This window comes from Lissotriton helveticus, chromosome 9, assembly GCF_964261635.1.
Source record: "Lissotriton helveticus chromosome 9, aLisHel1.1, whole genome shotgun sequence".
NCBI lineage: Eukaryota > Metazoa > Chordata > Amphibia > Caudata > Salamandridae > Lissotriton > Lissotriton helveticus.
In genome coordinates this window covers 261,907,150-261,923,835 of record NC_136070.1, presented here as the reverse complement: position 1 = coordinate 261,923,835, position 16,686 = coordinate 261,907,150, and the positions used below count along the sequence as shown (strand labels likewise).

The window sequence follows — 16,686 nt, the reverse complement described above, 5'->3', positions numbered from 1 at the left end:
GGAGGATGTCTCTGCCTGCCTTGTGTCGCCTGTTGTCTGATCCCAGCAGAGAGGAAGGAGCTGTAGAAGCAGGATTCACGCGCTTGTGGAGGAGGATTAATTGTTCACAAAAGTTAGCCTTGTCTCCAGTTTACACATAGTTTAGTTCTTACTTAAACCTTCCAGGCTTGTTGTTTCTAAATATATAGAGCGCGTGAATTTAACTATTTACATTGCACCTTCTAAGCGAAATTACCCAATGCACGCGCTGTGTAGATTTTAAAGCAACAAGTCGGTAATGTTTGACTAAGATGGCAGGGTGCTGGCATTTTTTTCATGTAAAAGTGGCATGGGCTGAAAATAAATATTAAAAATACGCGCTCTGTGGGGAGGGAGGGGGAGGGAGTTAAAGCGCGGCAGTTTGCACATTTGAAAGCAATCTGAATAAGCAACTAAGCTCCTTTGAGTCCCTTTATTTGTTCAAAAACAGAAGTCCATTTATATATCACGACCTCGACCCAAAGGTATTGGAGGGCTTTACATGCGCACGAGTTTACAATGCAGCTCAACCTGCAACTCACGGATTCCACTTCACAACAAGTCTGATGCGGGGGAGCGGCAGCCTTTGAAGTCTGATGCCGAGGCACAGACAAATGGTGGTGTGTGATGTGGCTGGCGATGATGTGCACGCGCCTGGCTCACATGAACTGTACGCGATCCGCAGCTAGGTAGACTTTTCGGACCGCTTACTATAATCTCGCCTATCATCCCTTCGGGATGTAATAGGCGAGACCTAAAAACTGATTAAGCAGCGGAGCTAGACATGATGGAAGTAGCAAATACTGGCATCCTTTGGGTCCATGACAATTGAATGTTAGGGGCACATGAGAGCAGCACTGTGAATAGGGTGCTGTATGATGCCACAAAGCTTTTAACATTTTAAGAATCTGCATTCTGAATAACGTGAAGAGGAATTCAAAAGAGACAATGTATATAATATTATTGGTATTCCAGCCGAGCACTACTCACTGTTGGATTTGGCAGACTGGAGTACTTCTGCATCATGGCTGTTTGCTGGAGACTGTCGTAGCCTCTCTTCCCGCACTTGAACTTCTTTGATTGCTTCCAATTTGTCACGAAGATCTAAAATCATATCACAGGTACACATCATTAGGTAAATCTCAGATCTTAGTGTGGACACATTCAGGAGGACACTGACAAAGGAAGAGAAACAGTGTGACTTCCTTCCTGCTCTTGGTGAAAGAGGATACCTTAAGAGGAAATTTGCAATGCAACCAATAAAAACCCGAATTTCATACAACCTAGATGTGAAAAACAGAGCTCATAAGCTAAATTCCAGCAGAAGGCTCCTATACTGTTCTGTATAACATTAAAATGAATGCTTCTGCAGCCTAAATTATCAGGAAAAGTGACAGAAGCCTCCATTATTACATTGTTAAGTGATGTATTTTCCACAATTATGTTTTCCTTTACTCCATTAGAGCTGAAGCTGGAGATGTTGGGCCTTCGGTTCAGTTTTGATTTATACAATGTTGCTTATGACTATTTGTGTTTACATAAGCACACTATTTGGTTGAATTGTTCCATAGTGTACATTGCTTAACTGCTGGTGGGCCCAGGTTGTTATTAGTTCTACGTACAGTGGTATTTGATTAGTATTTGACAGTATTTGATTGCAGTGTGGTGTTTGTTCAGGTTTGGTGCTATATCATGTAGCGCCGAGTTGCTTTTGGTTGCATAAGTGCATTGTTAATTCAGTAAAATATAGCACTTGGTTGTTATTGGCTCCATGCAGAAAATCAGTAACTTAGCATTATGTTTTACACAGGAAACCTTTGGTGGCTGTTGGTGGCATGTATTGTGGATTTTTGGTTGCTGATGGGTTCTCTGCACGCTGGGGTTTGGTTACTGTTGACACGATGCAGTGGAGATTTGGGTTAGTTGGTGACATGCTGTTCAATTTTTGATTGCTGCTGCTTCCATCAACAGTGCTGGTGCTATACCCGGGGCACAGTGAAGTGTCGTATTTGACTGCAGGTGCAACATGCAGAAAGGTTTATTAACAAATGGCAAGCTTGCAGTGCAGTATGCAATTGCTATTGCTTCCAGGTATTGTTTAATGTTGTTTTCATGTAAACTGTTTAGTTGCCATTGGTTCCATGTATTGTGTTGCTTATATGTGGTATTTGGTTGGTATTGTATACAGTGTAGTGTTCGATTTTGTTTGGTTCACTAAGGTAAGAGTTTTTATTTTCACAGATTCCATACAGTGGGGGCAGTTAGTTTCTGACTGCTCCACTGGCGGTGGCAGTTCTTTTGGCTCCGATTGGTCTACTACATCTCGAAAAACGAGAAGCCGCTAAGGGAAGTCTCAAGTCACTGCAGCGAGTTCAAAACGCTGCAGCGAGGCCTGTACTGAATCTCCCCAAAAGATCTTCAGCTTCTGTGGCTCTCAACCAACTACATTGGCTCCCTGTGTCCAAAAGAATTGGTTTTAAAGCCCTGTGCTTCTGCCTTCGAATATTCAATAAACAAGGCCCTAGCTATTAACATTCTCTGATTCAAGCATATATTCGGAATCCTAGATCCTTTGAAGCAAAACTTGCTAGGGAACCCCAAGATGAGGAAAGCTAGAATGGGAGGGAGAGCCTTCTCCTATATGGCAGCAAAAATGTGGAACTGCTCCGAGAGCCTATCCCTCATAAACTGAGTTCAGAAGCAAACTTAAAACATGGCTGTTCAGCAACCTGGGCTAACTTCAGTCTAATTATTTTCTTTATTATTTCTGCTTCCCTCAATTATGTTTCTTGGTCCAGCACGGGAACACACCATTGTGGTGTACCCAAGCGCTTTACAGACCACATTTTTATATGAATATATCTTAGCGCCAAGACACCCCATGGTAACCGTGCACTCTATAAGTACGATTAACATAACATTTTTCTTTTTTCTTACTGCATTTGTGCTGATAGCACATAGTGTGGGGCTTGGCTGCTAGTGGCGTAACCAAACACAGTATTTAAATGCTGCTACTATTAGGTGGACTATGCAAAGACCGGTTGCCAATTAATTGGCATCATAGTGGTTACTTGGTAATGGGAAAGAAAATGGTGCCACCACATATGAAAACAAATACTCTGGATGTGTAGACCAAAATAGTTTTTTGTCAATAGATTTTGCTCAATCATCTGGGTTAGTTTACCTGCTCTGTCAAATGAATAAGCGGGCAGTTTTGTGAGAGAAGCAACAAGCGTAATAATCTTACAGACCTACAGAGCACAGACAGCAAATAACAAAACATGCGTATTGAGTCATTTATGAATTTATCTTGGCTTGACTTGGTTGAAAGGTTAAAATCCCCATAATCGTATATCTAAACATATTATTTTATATATTGTAACATATATCATGTAATAATATATGTAAAACTCATATTGCAAATCATCTGTGCCCTGGTGGAAATCGCAGTTCGGTAAAAAGTATAATTCCTGTGTTTGCCTTAAATTAATTCTTTGGAATAAATAATCACAAAAACCCAAGAATAATAACAATAAAATCAACAATGGCTTCACATAGTACGGTTTTGGTTTCTGTTTGTGCCTTATTATATGTCGCTTCAGTTGCTGTTTTGTTCATGGAGTGAAGTTTTTGATTAGTGCCGAGGCCACGTGATTTATTGACTCACTCTTGTTTGCTTGATGTGGATTTGGGGCATAATTAGTGCTGTCTTCTAGCCATTAATAGCAAAAAAAGCAGCTGGCCTATTTACAGAGGTAAATTTACACATATAGATTTACTACTTAACTACAAGTAAATGTTATCCTACATTTCCGAGTAACTTTACTACTTGTAGATAGTCCCCATTTCTGAGTTTTCCTCAAAAGTATGGACTTACATGTCTGCTTCCGAAACCAGGGGATGGAGCCATCTAAGAGTACATTTATAAGTGTAAAGGAACTACTTGTAACTTTTCATACGTAGGTAGAGATCACCACCACAGAGGCTGAGATCTCGCTATTGGAAAGTATGGGGACAAGTTAAAAAGTTTATCAAGGATTTTTAAAAATGTGTACAAATATTTGTAGCTTTTTACATAAAAAAAAATTTCAATCTGAAGAACATGTATTTTAAATTAAATATTTTCAATTTATTGCAGATATATTAAATAAAGTGTAAAGTTCATATAAATGTATTATGTACTAAAAACTACTAAAGGTTAGGTTGAGAATTATGTTAAATTAATTTAATTGATGTATTTAAAATGTTACATGTATTTTTAAATTCAAAAGGCAATTAAATCCTTTTTAATAAATGACTAATTAGAATTTCTAAATATATCATTCTTAACATTAAAATGCATTTATATATATATATATATATATGCATATATATATATATATATATATATATATATATATATATCCTTTAAAATATCGAAGTTAATTGAATGTAATACTACTTGCTATGGGGTTATATTTTAAGTCTCTATCACCATTTTTTTCTATGGGAGGGTGTTTCAGACCTAGGGGTTTGCCACATGTGGCGACGAACTTACTCCAAGGCTGAGCTGTAAAACACGTACAATTTATTTGGAACGTTTTTGGTGATATTAGCTTAAGAAGTGCTGTTTGTTAATAGCAGTGGCTTACTCTTTTGTGGGTGGGTGTTTGCAGGAGTGCGTCCATCCCTAAACCCTTCCTTACTCCTCTCTAATCCCCTCACATTTAGCAGTAAGCTTTTCCTATTTTACAGTCACTCTCCTGCCCCTACCACATTTACTACTAAAACATAGGAGTCCATGTGCAGAGATGTCCACAGTCAGGACGGAGATCTCCGCACATTAAAGATAGGAGAGGTGGAGGCATAGACCTCCATGAACACAAATTTGTAGTGCACACAAGATATAGTTTGTGACTAAGTATTTTGGTCAATTTAAAAATGTCACTCTCCTGCAATCTTTCCACACCTATTTCTTATCAACAAGTATATACCAGTTTTTCTAGTCTTTGCTATCTGGATGTACTTATCCCTTGACCTCTACTCACCCTCATGAGCTTTACTGCTATTATCATCACTCTTGCCCGTCTTTCTGGTGCTTGTTCCCAAGAAGACACTGGCAGATTTGTTCTTTTGTGTGTAGAATGTCAGAACTTCTTCCAGTTCACTCTCACTAAATTCCAAAGAGAAACAAATGTAAAGTAAGAGAATTAAAAGTGTCATAGCAAAATCAGGACCAGTTCCATATATATCACTGACAACATTATTACATAAATTCTTGAGACTGTAAGAGTAAGTGTCAGAATTGCAATGCCCCAGCTTGCCTTTCAGTCGGGTATCAGTGTGCATAGCAATATGAATTCATTATGAGGAAACTCTGGGGATTAACCTGCCAACGTCTTCTCTGCATTGAATGACATGTCAACACCAAAGGTGAGGTCGCTCCCTGAGGCCAGACCGCTACTGCATTGTAAAGGCAAAGTATCATTGCATAACAAAGGGGATTTCTCAGGCTACTGTGCAAGGTTATGAAGGAAAGTCTTTCAAAGGGCCAGTCATCATCATGACACCATGGCAATACAGCCACTGAAGGCAGAATGCCCCTTATCTAGGATGTAGGAACGAATCTACCATCTTCCTTAAGATCTAAGGTCCTCAACCAGTTATGAGAAAAGAGACAGCACCATTCCATTCTTTCGCTTGGAACTCATTTTGGCCCTGAGGAATCTCCACTTCCAGAACATACTTGAGTGAGAGCTCCACAGTATTCTATACAGAATGAGAGTGTACGCAGTACATATAAGTCTGACAAGGTATTATTGCCTGGTCCAGCTTCTTCATAAAATAACCAGTAAACAATTAATTTCACTTCGGTAATGGTGATAGCATTGACCATGTCCATTTCAAATCTAGCATATGTTTTAATACCCTCTTGCCTTCAAAGCTTGATACCGAACTGCGAATAGGATGCAAAGTTGTAGTATGTCTTGTTATTTGCATCAAACCGCATACATAGACAATTGTACAATGGAAACTCTTGCATTGGAACCCACCTCGGCTCATTATTTTTTTAAAGCTTTGTGCAAGGTTAACTTAGCAAGCAAAGACTTTGTCTATCAATTCTGCTGAGAGAAAGTAACAGCAGAGTTCCCATCTAATGCCCTTTGATATCAGTAGCAGACTGGTGAAACTTCGCCTCTTTGCTTTACCGTAGGTGAAGACAAGACTTTGTACTCTGATTAACCTTTTCACAAGTCCTGTTTGAACCATTTCTCTTTTTATCAAATCCTAAATATTCCTTCATTTCAAGAGGCAGACTGGTCTAGTGGAATTTGCCGAGGGGTGTCAGTGCTTAGGAAAGACCAACAAGAGCTCAATCAGTCTCCTTTCAAATTTTGCTATGAGCATTGGGCCTGCTTGGAAGAAGGTAACCTGTGTAATAAAATCGCAATATAATGCACATACCATCCAACCTGAGACTACTTGTCTGATGGAAGCTTTCTGAATAACCCTTAACTTTCAAGTCACAAAGAGGTACATAATGTCCATGAATTCCTGGGTCCTAACTAAAGAGAATACGATGATATCATAGACACCTACAATTCCTCTATTGCAAACCCATCGAATTTCCTTATTACTGTCTCCTTCTGATTTCCATTTCACACTTGTAATAAGAAATGGCATCACTACTCTACTGTAATCATTCATTGTAGTGAGTGTAAAGCAACGTCTAGATCAGATACTAACACACAAATAACTTTAGTGAAGATTAACCTTTCAGCTTTTTTTCCTGAAAGCCCAGTCCATCGCTGGCAAGGTTAATGTTTGATTTTTTCACTGCTCGAGTTCAGTGCAGGAGAAACTGTATCTATATTCCCTTTACCATCCATTCTAAAGCCCCAAACTAGCTTTGATAGTGACTTATAGAAACCGTTAACATATGTGTTTGCAAAATATTAGCCTCCGCATTCTGGCCATAGCTTTCACAGCACAGTCTGCAAATATTCTACATTGTCTGCAGCCAGGAGATCTGTTTCATCAGAACAAGCAAGATACCAACAGTTTATAAATAAAAATGAAGGGGTGGGGGGCAGTGACGGGGACCTGTATTAAGGAAAAAATGGCACTTATTTTGCATAAAATGGAGATTATAATTCTGGTCGAAGCTCTAGGGCCCTACAAAGGAATTCTTAATTGGCAATACTTCTAAATTTAGCCAGGGAACAACTGTGGGACTTTAAATATTGTCATAAGATAAGGAATCCTCCATATACAGTACCTTACAGTGATGCCAGCCACTGATAGACCTGATCACCTACTGGGCATTTGGACATAGCACCACATGGCATAAAAGAACAAAGCTTCCCACTTACAACACTCAGAAATCATATTCTGTGAGTCCATTTTGAAACTGTAACCTCATAGGAAGTGTCATTAATTCAGGTGTAGGTCCTCGTTTTGATCAAAGAGCAACTGTAAACAGTTTTTTTGTACTTATTTATTCATATATAATATTTAAAGGACACAGACTTAGCCGCAGTGGCTGGGCGGGTCTTCACAAAGAACATAGGCACAATAAAACTTAGTGAGGGAAGAAAGTGTCAATTAGAGGTTGAGTCTAGTCTAGTTAGTTAGACAAGTGAAGTTAGACGAGTTGGTCTTACATTTTTCCTGGAGGAGAGGCAATTTAGATTAATTTACTGATTTCAGGTATCCGGTTACAAAGTCTACGGCCCAAAAAAGTGACAGCCTGTTTTGCCATCTTGCTCTTCTTTGCGTTTGATAGCTCGTCATGGTGCGATATGGGGATGTTCTCCCCGAACCATTGGTGGTCACTTTGCTGTTTCTAGAAAATCTACAGGCTGCTCCTACATCTAATGGGATACCAACAGTCCCGATGACCTCTAACGGGGAAAGGAAAAGAGGCCCTGCAATACCACCTATTAATTGCCTAACAAGCAGTCCGGAAAGGTCGCCTTGCCAGCGTCATCCACATGTAGGGCCGTCCAGCTTTATCCTGAGAATATATCTCACCCAAATTGGTGCAAGCTTCTTGATAATTTTAAACTACTCCTACAACCGATCTATGCTCACTTAAAATCCATAGATCGCACTCTACAATGTTTGGTATCGACCAACGTGGTGCATCATATGATGGGAGACTCTAATTACAGCCCTGCTAATCCTAGACCTTGACCCCTAACTATGGACAACCCCTCTGCTGCCTGTAAAACTTGTAAAAACTGTAATCTTGATCATCATAATTTGTGTTTGATCGTAAAAAAAGGGCCCCTTGGTTGTCAGTTAGATAAACAGCCTTCCCCTTCCATTGGTATTCCTCGTGTTGCAAATCAGACACTCACCAGTTTGGACCCTATTGGTTCAGACTATGTAAGTCTGGACCCTAGGCGTGGCCTACCAAAGGTGACCATTCAAGAGTCTATGGGTAATGGTAAGGTGCACTTACAGTATCCCTCAAGGTCACAGGCTTATTCAAATACTTTTTCTCTTCATTCCCACAGTAGACCAAATCAACAATTTATGAACCTTCCCCCTGCAGTTTGTCCTTATGTTTTAATTTTAGTCAATGTACCTTTACTCCATCCCAGTCAAAGAGAGTCTACACTCCAACCTATGGCCAAGCCTCGATTCTGATTGACACACAATTCAAATAGAGATCATCTTATCCAAAATCACTTGATTATGGCTAGAAGAACACCATGGATTGAGTCGGAATCAAAATTACCAATAATTACTGTTATTTTAAACTTTGACAATGAACGGCTAGTGCAAGATTTGCTGGGGAGTTTACCGGCAGCCCCTTAATCTCGAACCCAGATCTATGTAGTTCCTTTGGGCTTTTTTTTATAGGCCTGCAATTGTATGTAGCTCCATCACACACTCCCAGGGCATTCCTTTATTGAGAGCCGGCAAAAAACCTGACCAGTTGGCCTATGATACTCTCTCCCTCTCAAATAGATATTCGCCGTTAGTAGATTTGGAGGCTTGCGATTGACTCATACTACTATTAAATTAGTCACTTCCTCAGTTTTTTCCCCATCACGAATATCAAACAGACCTCCTTATGGTACCTGCTGCGAGGGAAACAAAAGCTGCCCTAGATTCACAAGGTAGTAATACGCCTTTACAAACTGGGCCAATATCTTCCTTAATCGATTCAACAATGACCGGTTCTCAGGAGCCCTTAAGGGACACAATGTTCCTCTTATGGAATGTAGCAGGTTTCGAAAACAAAAAAGATAACCAAGATTGGTATAAAGAGTTCCTGCATTATGATATTGTTTGTTTCCAGGAAACGTGGGCCGAGCAATCTGTCTATGTAAATGGTTATCGCTCTTTTGTCACTTCAGGACTTCCATCAGCATCAGGCCGATTTAAAGGGGGCTTATTTACACTTATAGCAAACACAATCTCCCTAAGTAAGATGACTTAATAATAATTTGCCCTATTTTCATACTATGCTAGCTGAAGGTTCTGGGGAAACCGATTGGTTATTGAGACATTTAAAAAATAATAATTTTTAGAACCCCATACAGGTGACAGGCGAGTTGGGGGGTGGGGTATACTGGAAGCCCTGCTAACTCGCCACTGCCGGTAAATTTTTATAATCTGGGCCGGTGATTTTAAAGCGCATTGTTGTACTAAATCAAATCAAAGTATCTGTGGGGTATCTGACACCATTGACTCGCTGCTTGTCCATTTTAATAATTTTAATTATGGAAATGTGTTAAACAGGGTTTTATTAACCTTGGATCTAGTCATAGTAAACGTGTCACCCCTCCACATGTCAACTTCTCACTACATTTCAACGAACTGGAGTTATTTCAACAATTGATTTTGTTATAATTCAAGCTAAGTTTAAGAGATGTATCAAGTCCTATATTGCGGAGCTAACTGAATTTAGTGATCATGCATTCCTCCTCTTTTGCTTTACCTGGCCTCTCGTTGCTAAGACAAGTCCTTTATTTGCTGTAAAAACCATACTAAGTAGAAAAAACGGATTCACACTAAAGTGGGAGAAAATAGATCCAACTTCCTTTCTCCCAAAGGTTGTAAAGGAGTGTTACCCTAGATTCAATCCTGATTAGATGCTCGCTCCAACAGCTACCAAGCAGTAACAGCATTTAGAAGTATTTTAACATCTATAAGTTCAAACCTCTCAGGCCCTGCAACCAGAAATACTCCACCGGTAATAAGATGGTTTGAGACTATTTGTTCGAAGGACTCTAAACAACTTTGCACTGCTCTTAAATTACACCCCAGAAATAAAGATGTGATAAGGAAGCTACGAGCTGACTATGAGACAGCTATGGAGGTGAGAAAGAAGCAGTTGCAGGACGCTGTATGGCAAAACTTGTGAAAAGCCTCTAGGAGTAAAGATGACAAGGCCTTTTGGAGATTGGTGAATGCAACTTTTCTGCAGGATCAGAGAAGCCCCTCTCTTGATCTCCACATAGATGAATCTACCTAGTTGTCACATTTTCAGAAGATTTTTCATGAAGAAAGGGATAGTATTACAAAAGAACCTGTGGATCTGAGGGTGGTCCAACCAGGGATGGAATTTTCCTTAGAGAAAACTGAGCTTGCAGTCTCCCAAACTCCTGCACTAAAAGCAGAGGGCCCGGATGGGGTCCCATTGGACATATTCTTTGTTAATAAAAATTTATGGGCATCACTCCTGACCAAAGTTTTTAACGCTGTTACTAAAGTGGGTCCCCCGACTTCCTGGAAGCAGTGATCATCCCTATATATAAGAAGGGGGTTCCCTCGAACCCTGCAAATTATCGTCCAATCTCCTTGCTCGAGATCACCGTCAAGTTGATGGAGAGATTGCTTTTAAATAGATTGGAGTGGGCATTTCAAAATAATGTTTTAGCCAAGGCCCAATACGGGTTTAGGAAAGAGAGGAGCATGATCGATCAAGGCTTAAATTTAGTCTTGCTCGCAGCAAAATTTGTTCATGCAAAAAAGGGTCAGTTTTATATGGCTTTTGTGGTCTTGTCCGCGGCCTTCGACTGCGTGAGCCACGCAAAATTGTGAGCTCTACTGGAGTCGATGGGCGTGGACAAGTCCATAATCACTATTATCAGAGAAATGTATAAAGAGAGGCAAGGGCTGTAGCACAAGTTACTACTTGTGTAACGATATATCTGTAGGAGACATTAGTTAGTGATAGATTCCTTACCTTAGAATATCCCCAGGCGTCAGACTGGATCCGGAAAGTTTTGCTAGCAGTACCTCTGCGCGTCAGTAGGTGGCGTTGTATTTCTCCATGTCCGTCGCTGGTGTCGTAAGCGCCAAGATGACGTCACGGAGACTACTTAGGCACCACCCATGAGCGCTGACATCAGTTCTGTACACGACTTTCCACGCCAGGAACGCAGAGCCATGCAAGAAACTGATCACTGGTGCTTAAAAAACTAAGTCCCTTAAAAGGGATGTCCCTAACCTCAGGAATCAGTTCGCAGAACGGAGAGGATGGGTGGGGCGGTAAGGAATCTATCACTAACTAATGCCACTTACAGATATATCGTTACACAAGTAGTAACTTGTGCATCTGAAAGAGACATGTTAGTGATAGATCCCTTACCTTAGAATAGATACCCCAGCAATACCAACCCCGGTGGTGGGTCCGCGAACAAGATTACAGCAGAAAGTTACGGAGACAGAACGGCCAAAGTAGGTGTCTCTCCGGACTTGGCTGTCAAGGCAATAATGCTTGGTAAAGGTATGCAGCGAGGACCACGTAGCTGCCTGACAGATATCCTGCGAAGGGACTCCCCGTCCCAGAGCAGTAGTGGCTGCTGTCGCCCGAGTAGAATTGGCACGCAGCCCCACAGGAGGCTCCTTGTTAGCCAAGGAGTAACAGGCTTTGATGCAGAGAATGAACCACCGAGAGATGGTCCTTTTGTGCACGGCCCGACCTTTCTTGGCGCCCACGTAGCCAACAAAGAGTTGGTCATCCACCCAGAACTGCTGTGTGCGCTTCAGATAGAACGAGAGCGCACGTTTTGGGTCCAGACGGTGGAGCCTCTCCTCCTCTTTCGAAGGATGCGGAGGCGGAAAGAAGGTGGGCAAAGTGATGGTCTGCCCGATGTGGAAGGGCGTAACAACCTTGGGCAGAAAAGGAGGGGTCCTTAACACCACCTTGTCCGGATGAACAGAAAGGAAAGGAGGTTTAGAAGAAAGAGCCTGGATCTCACTCACTTTTCTGGCAGTCTTTAAGGTGAGAAGACGTAAAGGACATTTGTGAAGCAGCTCAAAGGGAGTGCACATAAAATAAGTCAACGCAAGATTCAAGTCCCACTGAGGCATTATAAAGGGGACTGGAGGGAACGTGAGCGTTATGCCTTTCAAGACACCCATGGACCCTTCAGCTGTCACCGCTGCCGGCACACCTGCAGCACCGCCAAGAACACGGATCCAGCACAACCCGCCCACAAGAACACAACCGAACCGAAGACCCTACAATGCATCCTCCTCAACGTCCGATCCCTCCACAAACACGCCACAGAAATCTGGGACCTCCTCGACAGCACAACCCCAGACGTAGCATTCTTCACCGAAACCTGGACCAACACCACCTCAGGACCGGACATCGCCATCGCCATCCCCCAAGGATACAAGATCTCCAGGAAGGACCGCCCCATCCACCCAGGAGGAGGAATCGCCATCGTCCACAAATCCAGCCTCCGCCTGAGCACACTCCCTGACGAGTCCACAGAACTGATGGAACACCTTCACTTCAAGATACTGGCCAGCCCCACCGCCGCCCTCCGAGGAACCCTCATCTACCGACCCCCTGGACCCCGCGGACCCTTCGCCAACTCCATTACGGACATTATCTCCCCGCAGGCCATCGCATCCACCAACTACACCCTGCTGGGAGACCTCAACTTCCACCTCGACAATCAACTGGACCCCAACACCACATCCCTCCTGGACAACCTCCACAACATTGGACTCCGCCAGATCGTGACCGAGCCAACGCACTCAGCAGGACACACCCTCGACCCCCTCTTCACTACAGGAAACTCCATCACCTTCAGCCACACCACCGAACTCCCATGGACCGACCATCGTTGCGTCCACTTCACCTTCAGAACACCCACCATCCACAGACACCAGCACCTGCTTCCACAAAGAAACTGGACCAAAATCACCGATGACCAGCTCACCTCCTCACTCAACAACTCCACCCCAACCATCGCGGAAAACGACGACCCCAACACCGCAGCCCGAACCCTGCATAGATGGATCTCGGACAGCACCAACACCATAGCCCCCCTCAAGAAAAACAACAATACCCATGCCAAGAAAGCCAGAGAGAACTTCGAGAGTCCAGGCGCACATGCCGCCGCCTCGAAAAGGCCTGGAGAAACACCAAATCCACAGAAGCCCACAACAACTTCAGAGCCGCCACCAACGCCCACCATCAACTCATCAGAGAAACGAGGAAAAAAGCGATTGAAGACAGAATCTCCACCCACGCACACAACAGCAAGGAACTCTTCAGCATCATCAAGGAGTTCGCCCAACCCACCAGCGAGTCTACCGACATCCCTCCCTCACAAGACCTCTGCGACAAACTCAGCATCTTTTTTTCCACCACAAAATCAAGAGCATCTACGACAACTTCGACGAAGACAACCAACACACTGAACCCTCACCAACCACCCCCGACACCCGGAAACCAGTGATTGATGACTGGACAGCCCTCACCACCGAAGACACACTGAAGACAATGAAGTCAATCCACTCAGGGGCCCCCACGGACCCCTGCCCCCACCACATCTTCAACAGAGCCGCCAACACCATCGCACCCATGCTCCGCCAAACCATCAACTGCTCCCTGGCGACCGCCTCATTCCCCGACGACTGGAAACACGCCGAGGTCAACCCCCTCCTAAAGAAACCCTCAGCGGACCCCACCGACCTCAAAAACTACAGACCCATCTCCCTGCTCCCGTTCCCAGCGAAAGTCATCGAGAAAGCCATCAACAGCCAACTCGCCACATTCATTGAAGAACACAACATCCTCGACTCCTCCCTTCAGAAAAAACCACAGTACGGAAACCGCCCTCCTCGCCGCAACAGACGACATCCGCACCTTACTGGACAAAGGAGAAACAGTAGCCCTCATCCTCCTCGACCTATCAGCGGCGTTCGACACAGTCTCCCACCGCACCCTAATACGCAGACTCTACGATGCAGGAATCCAGGACAAGGCCCTCGACTGGATCTGCTCCTTCCTCTCCAGCAGGACGCAGCGTGTCAGACTCCCCCCTTTCCTCTCGGACCCCACACCTATCACCTGCGGAGTCCCCCAGGGCTCCTCCCTCAGCCCGACGCTCTTCAACGTCTACATGGCTCCACTTGCCCCCATCGTCAGAACCTACGGACTCAACATCGTGTCATATGCAGACGACACCCAGCTCATCCTCTCCCTATCCAACGAGCCCAACACCGCCAGACGCAACTTTCGAGAAGGCATGGAAGCCGTCGCCAAATGGATGAAAAACAGCTGCCTACAACTAAACACCAACAAAACAAAAGTACTCATCATGGGCCCAAACCCCGACGCCTGGAGTGACACCTGGTGGCCCACCGCCCTCGGAAACCCGCCAACCCCCACAGACCACGCACGCAACCTGGGAATCATCCTGGACTCCGAGCTCAAAATGGACCGCCAGATCAACTCTGTCTCATCTTCCTGCTTCCACACCCTCCGCCTCCTTCGTAAGACCTTCAAATGGATCCCCCTCGAACACCGAAAGACAGTCACTCACGCCCTGGTCACCAGCAGACTCGACTACGGCAACGCACTCTACGCCGGAATAAACAAAAACCTCATCCGCAAGCTACAGAACATCCAGAACGCCGCCGCAAGACTGGTCCTCAACCTGCCAAAACACTGCCACATCTCCCAGCACCTGTGCACACTCCACTGGCTCCCCGTCGAGGCGAGAATCACCTTTAAGATGCTCACCCACGCACACAAGGCCCTCCACGGCACCGGACCAGCATACCTGAACAGTCGACTCAAATTCCACGCACCCCAAAGGACCCTACGATCAGCCCAGCTTTCCTACGCTGTGGTCCCCTGCACCAGAAAGACCAGATCGGGAGGCCGCTCCTTCTCCTTCCTCGCGGCCAAAGCATGGAACGCCCTTCCGCTCCACCTCAGACAGACAACATCGCTCCCCATCTTCGCAAGAAACCTCAAAACCTGGCTCTTCGACAGACCCCCTCCTTGATGGAATGGAACCTGCACCCCCCCAACCCCCCCCACCGCTAGCGCCTTGAGACCCTTACGGGTGAGTAGTCGCGCTTTAACAAACTCCTGATTGATTGATTGACTGATTGACTAACAACAGGAGACTTGTAAAGAGAAGGCTGATCTGGAAGCCTTAAAAAGGTGGAAATGGCCGAGAGATAGCCCTTGATAGTGCCCAGAGCAGAGCCCTGCTGGGCCAGAGAAAGGAGGAACAGAAGAACTTCTGAAAGAGGGGTAAAAAGGGGATCCACAGCCTTCGCTGTGCACCATGCCACAAATGTATTTCACCTGCAGGCGTATACCGTTTTAGTGGAGGGACGCCTGGCTGTCAGAATGACATCACAGACTTCGGGAGGAAGATCGAAAGCTGTGAACTGTCGCCGCTCAATCTCTACGCATGGAGGTACAGACTGGATAGGTTCGGGTGGAGGACCGCCCCCTGCCGCTGCGACAGAAGATCTTCCTGAAGAGGCAGTCAAATCGGGGGATCGATCGCTACGCTGAGTAGCTCTGGATACCAGTATCTTCGTGCCCAATCCAGAGCCACAAGGATGACTTGGGCCCGGTCGCGCCGAAAAAGGGGGAAAAGCGTACAATAGACCCCAACTCCACTCCCGCCAAAAAGCGCGCCGCGCGAGTTCCGCCTTGGAAATTCCACTGCGCAGAACTGATGACATTGCACGTTCTCTTCGGTGGCGAATAGATCTAACCAAGGCTCTCCCCACTGCTGAAAGAGACCTTCCGCCACGTCCGAGTTCAGACGCCATTCGTGATCCATCAAGCACGGCGACTGAGTTCGCCCGCCCTGGCTTTCAGAGAACCTGCCAGGTGTTAAACCACCAAGGTAATGCCTTGATGTTCCAGCCATGTCCAGACGCGCAGTGCTTCCTGACATAGGGTCCAGGACCCCACCCCGCCATGTGTGTTGCAATACTACATGGCAGTGGTGTTGTCCGTGAACACCTGCACTACACTTCCCCGGATAGAGGGAAGGAATGCCTTCAGTGCAGGTCGGATCGCCCGAAGCTCCAAAAGGTTGATATGGAGCCGGGACTCCGCCGGAGACCAGAGGCCTCTGATCTCCGCCTCTCCCAAGTAGCCTCCCTATCCCAGGAGGGAAGCATCTCACCACTGTGTGCTCCAGTTGGGGAAGGGCGAGGGATCTGCCATTCACCCAATCGCTGCGCAGTGCCCTCCGAGATCTGGACATGATAGGACAGGTTGCCCTGATGCTGCGCCCACTGGAATTTCAGGTCCCACTGCAGAGCCCGCATATGCCATCTGGCATGTTGCACTAGCAGGAGCCGGAGGGTCATCCTGACTGAAACCTGGGATAGAGGCCAAAAGATCGGAATCATAGCCTGAATATCCCGGACTCGCTGCTCGTGAGG

General features: G+C 45.0%; 1 protein-coding gene across 6 annotated transcripts in view; it reads right to left on the bottom strand.

Moving 5' to 3' along the window:
* The window catches only part of TTLL5 (tubulin tyrosine ligase like 5), a 1,026,293-nt gene that overhangs the window by 343,109 nt on the left and 666,498 nt on the right, over positions 1–16,686 (bottom strand). For all 6 annotated transcript variants that reach the window (XM_078659928.1, XM_078659931.1, XM_078659927.1 and 3 more), the window contains 2 exons: positions 5,046–5,170; positions 1,009–1,122 (listed from right to left, as the gene is read on the bottom strand). In XM_078659928.1, the coding sequence (XP_078516054.1) occupies positions 1,009–1,122; positions 5,046–5,170 (239 nt within the window). The remainder of the gene's footprint in view (positions 1–1,008; positions 1,123–5,045; positions 5,171–16,686) is intronic.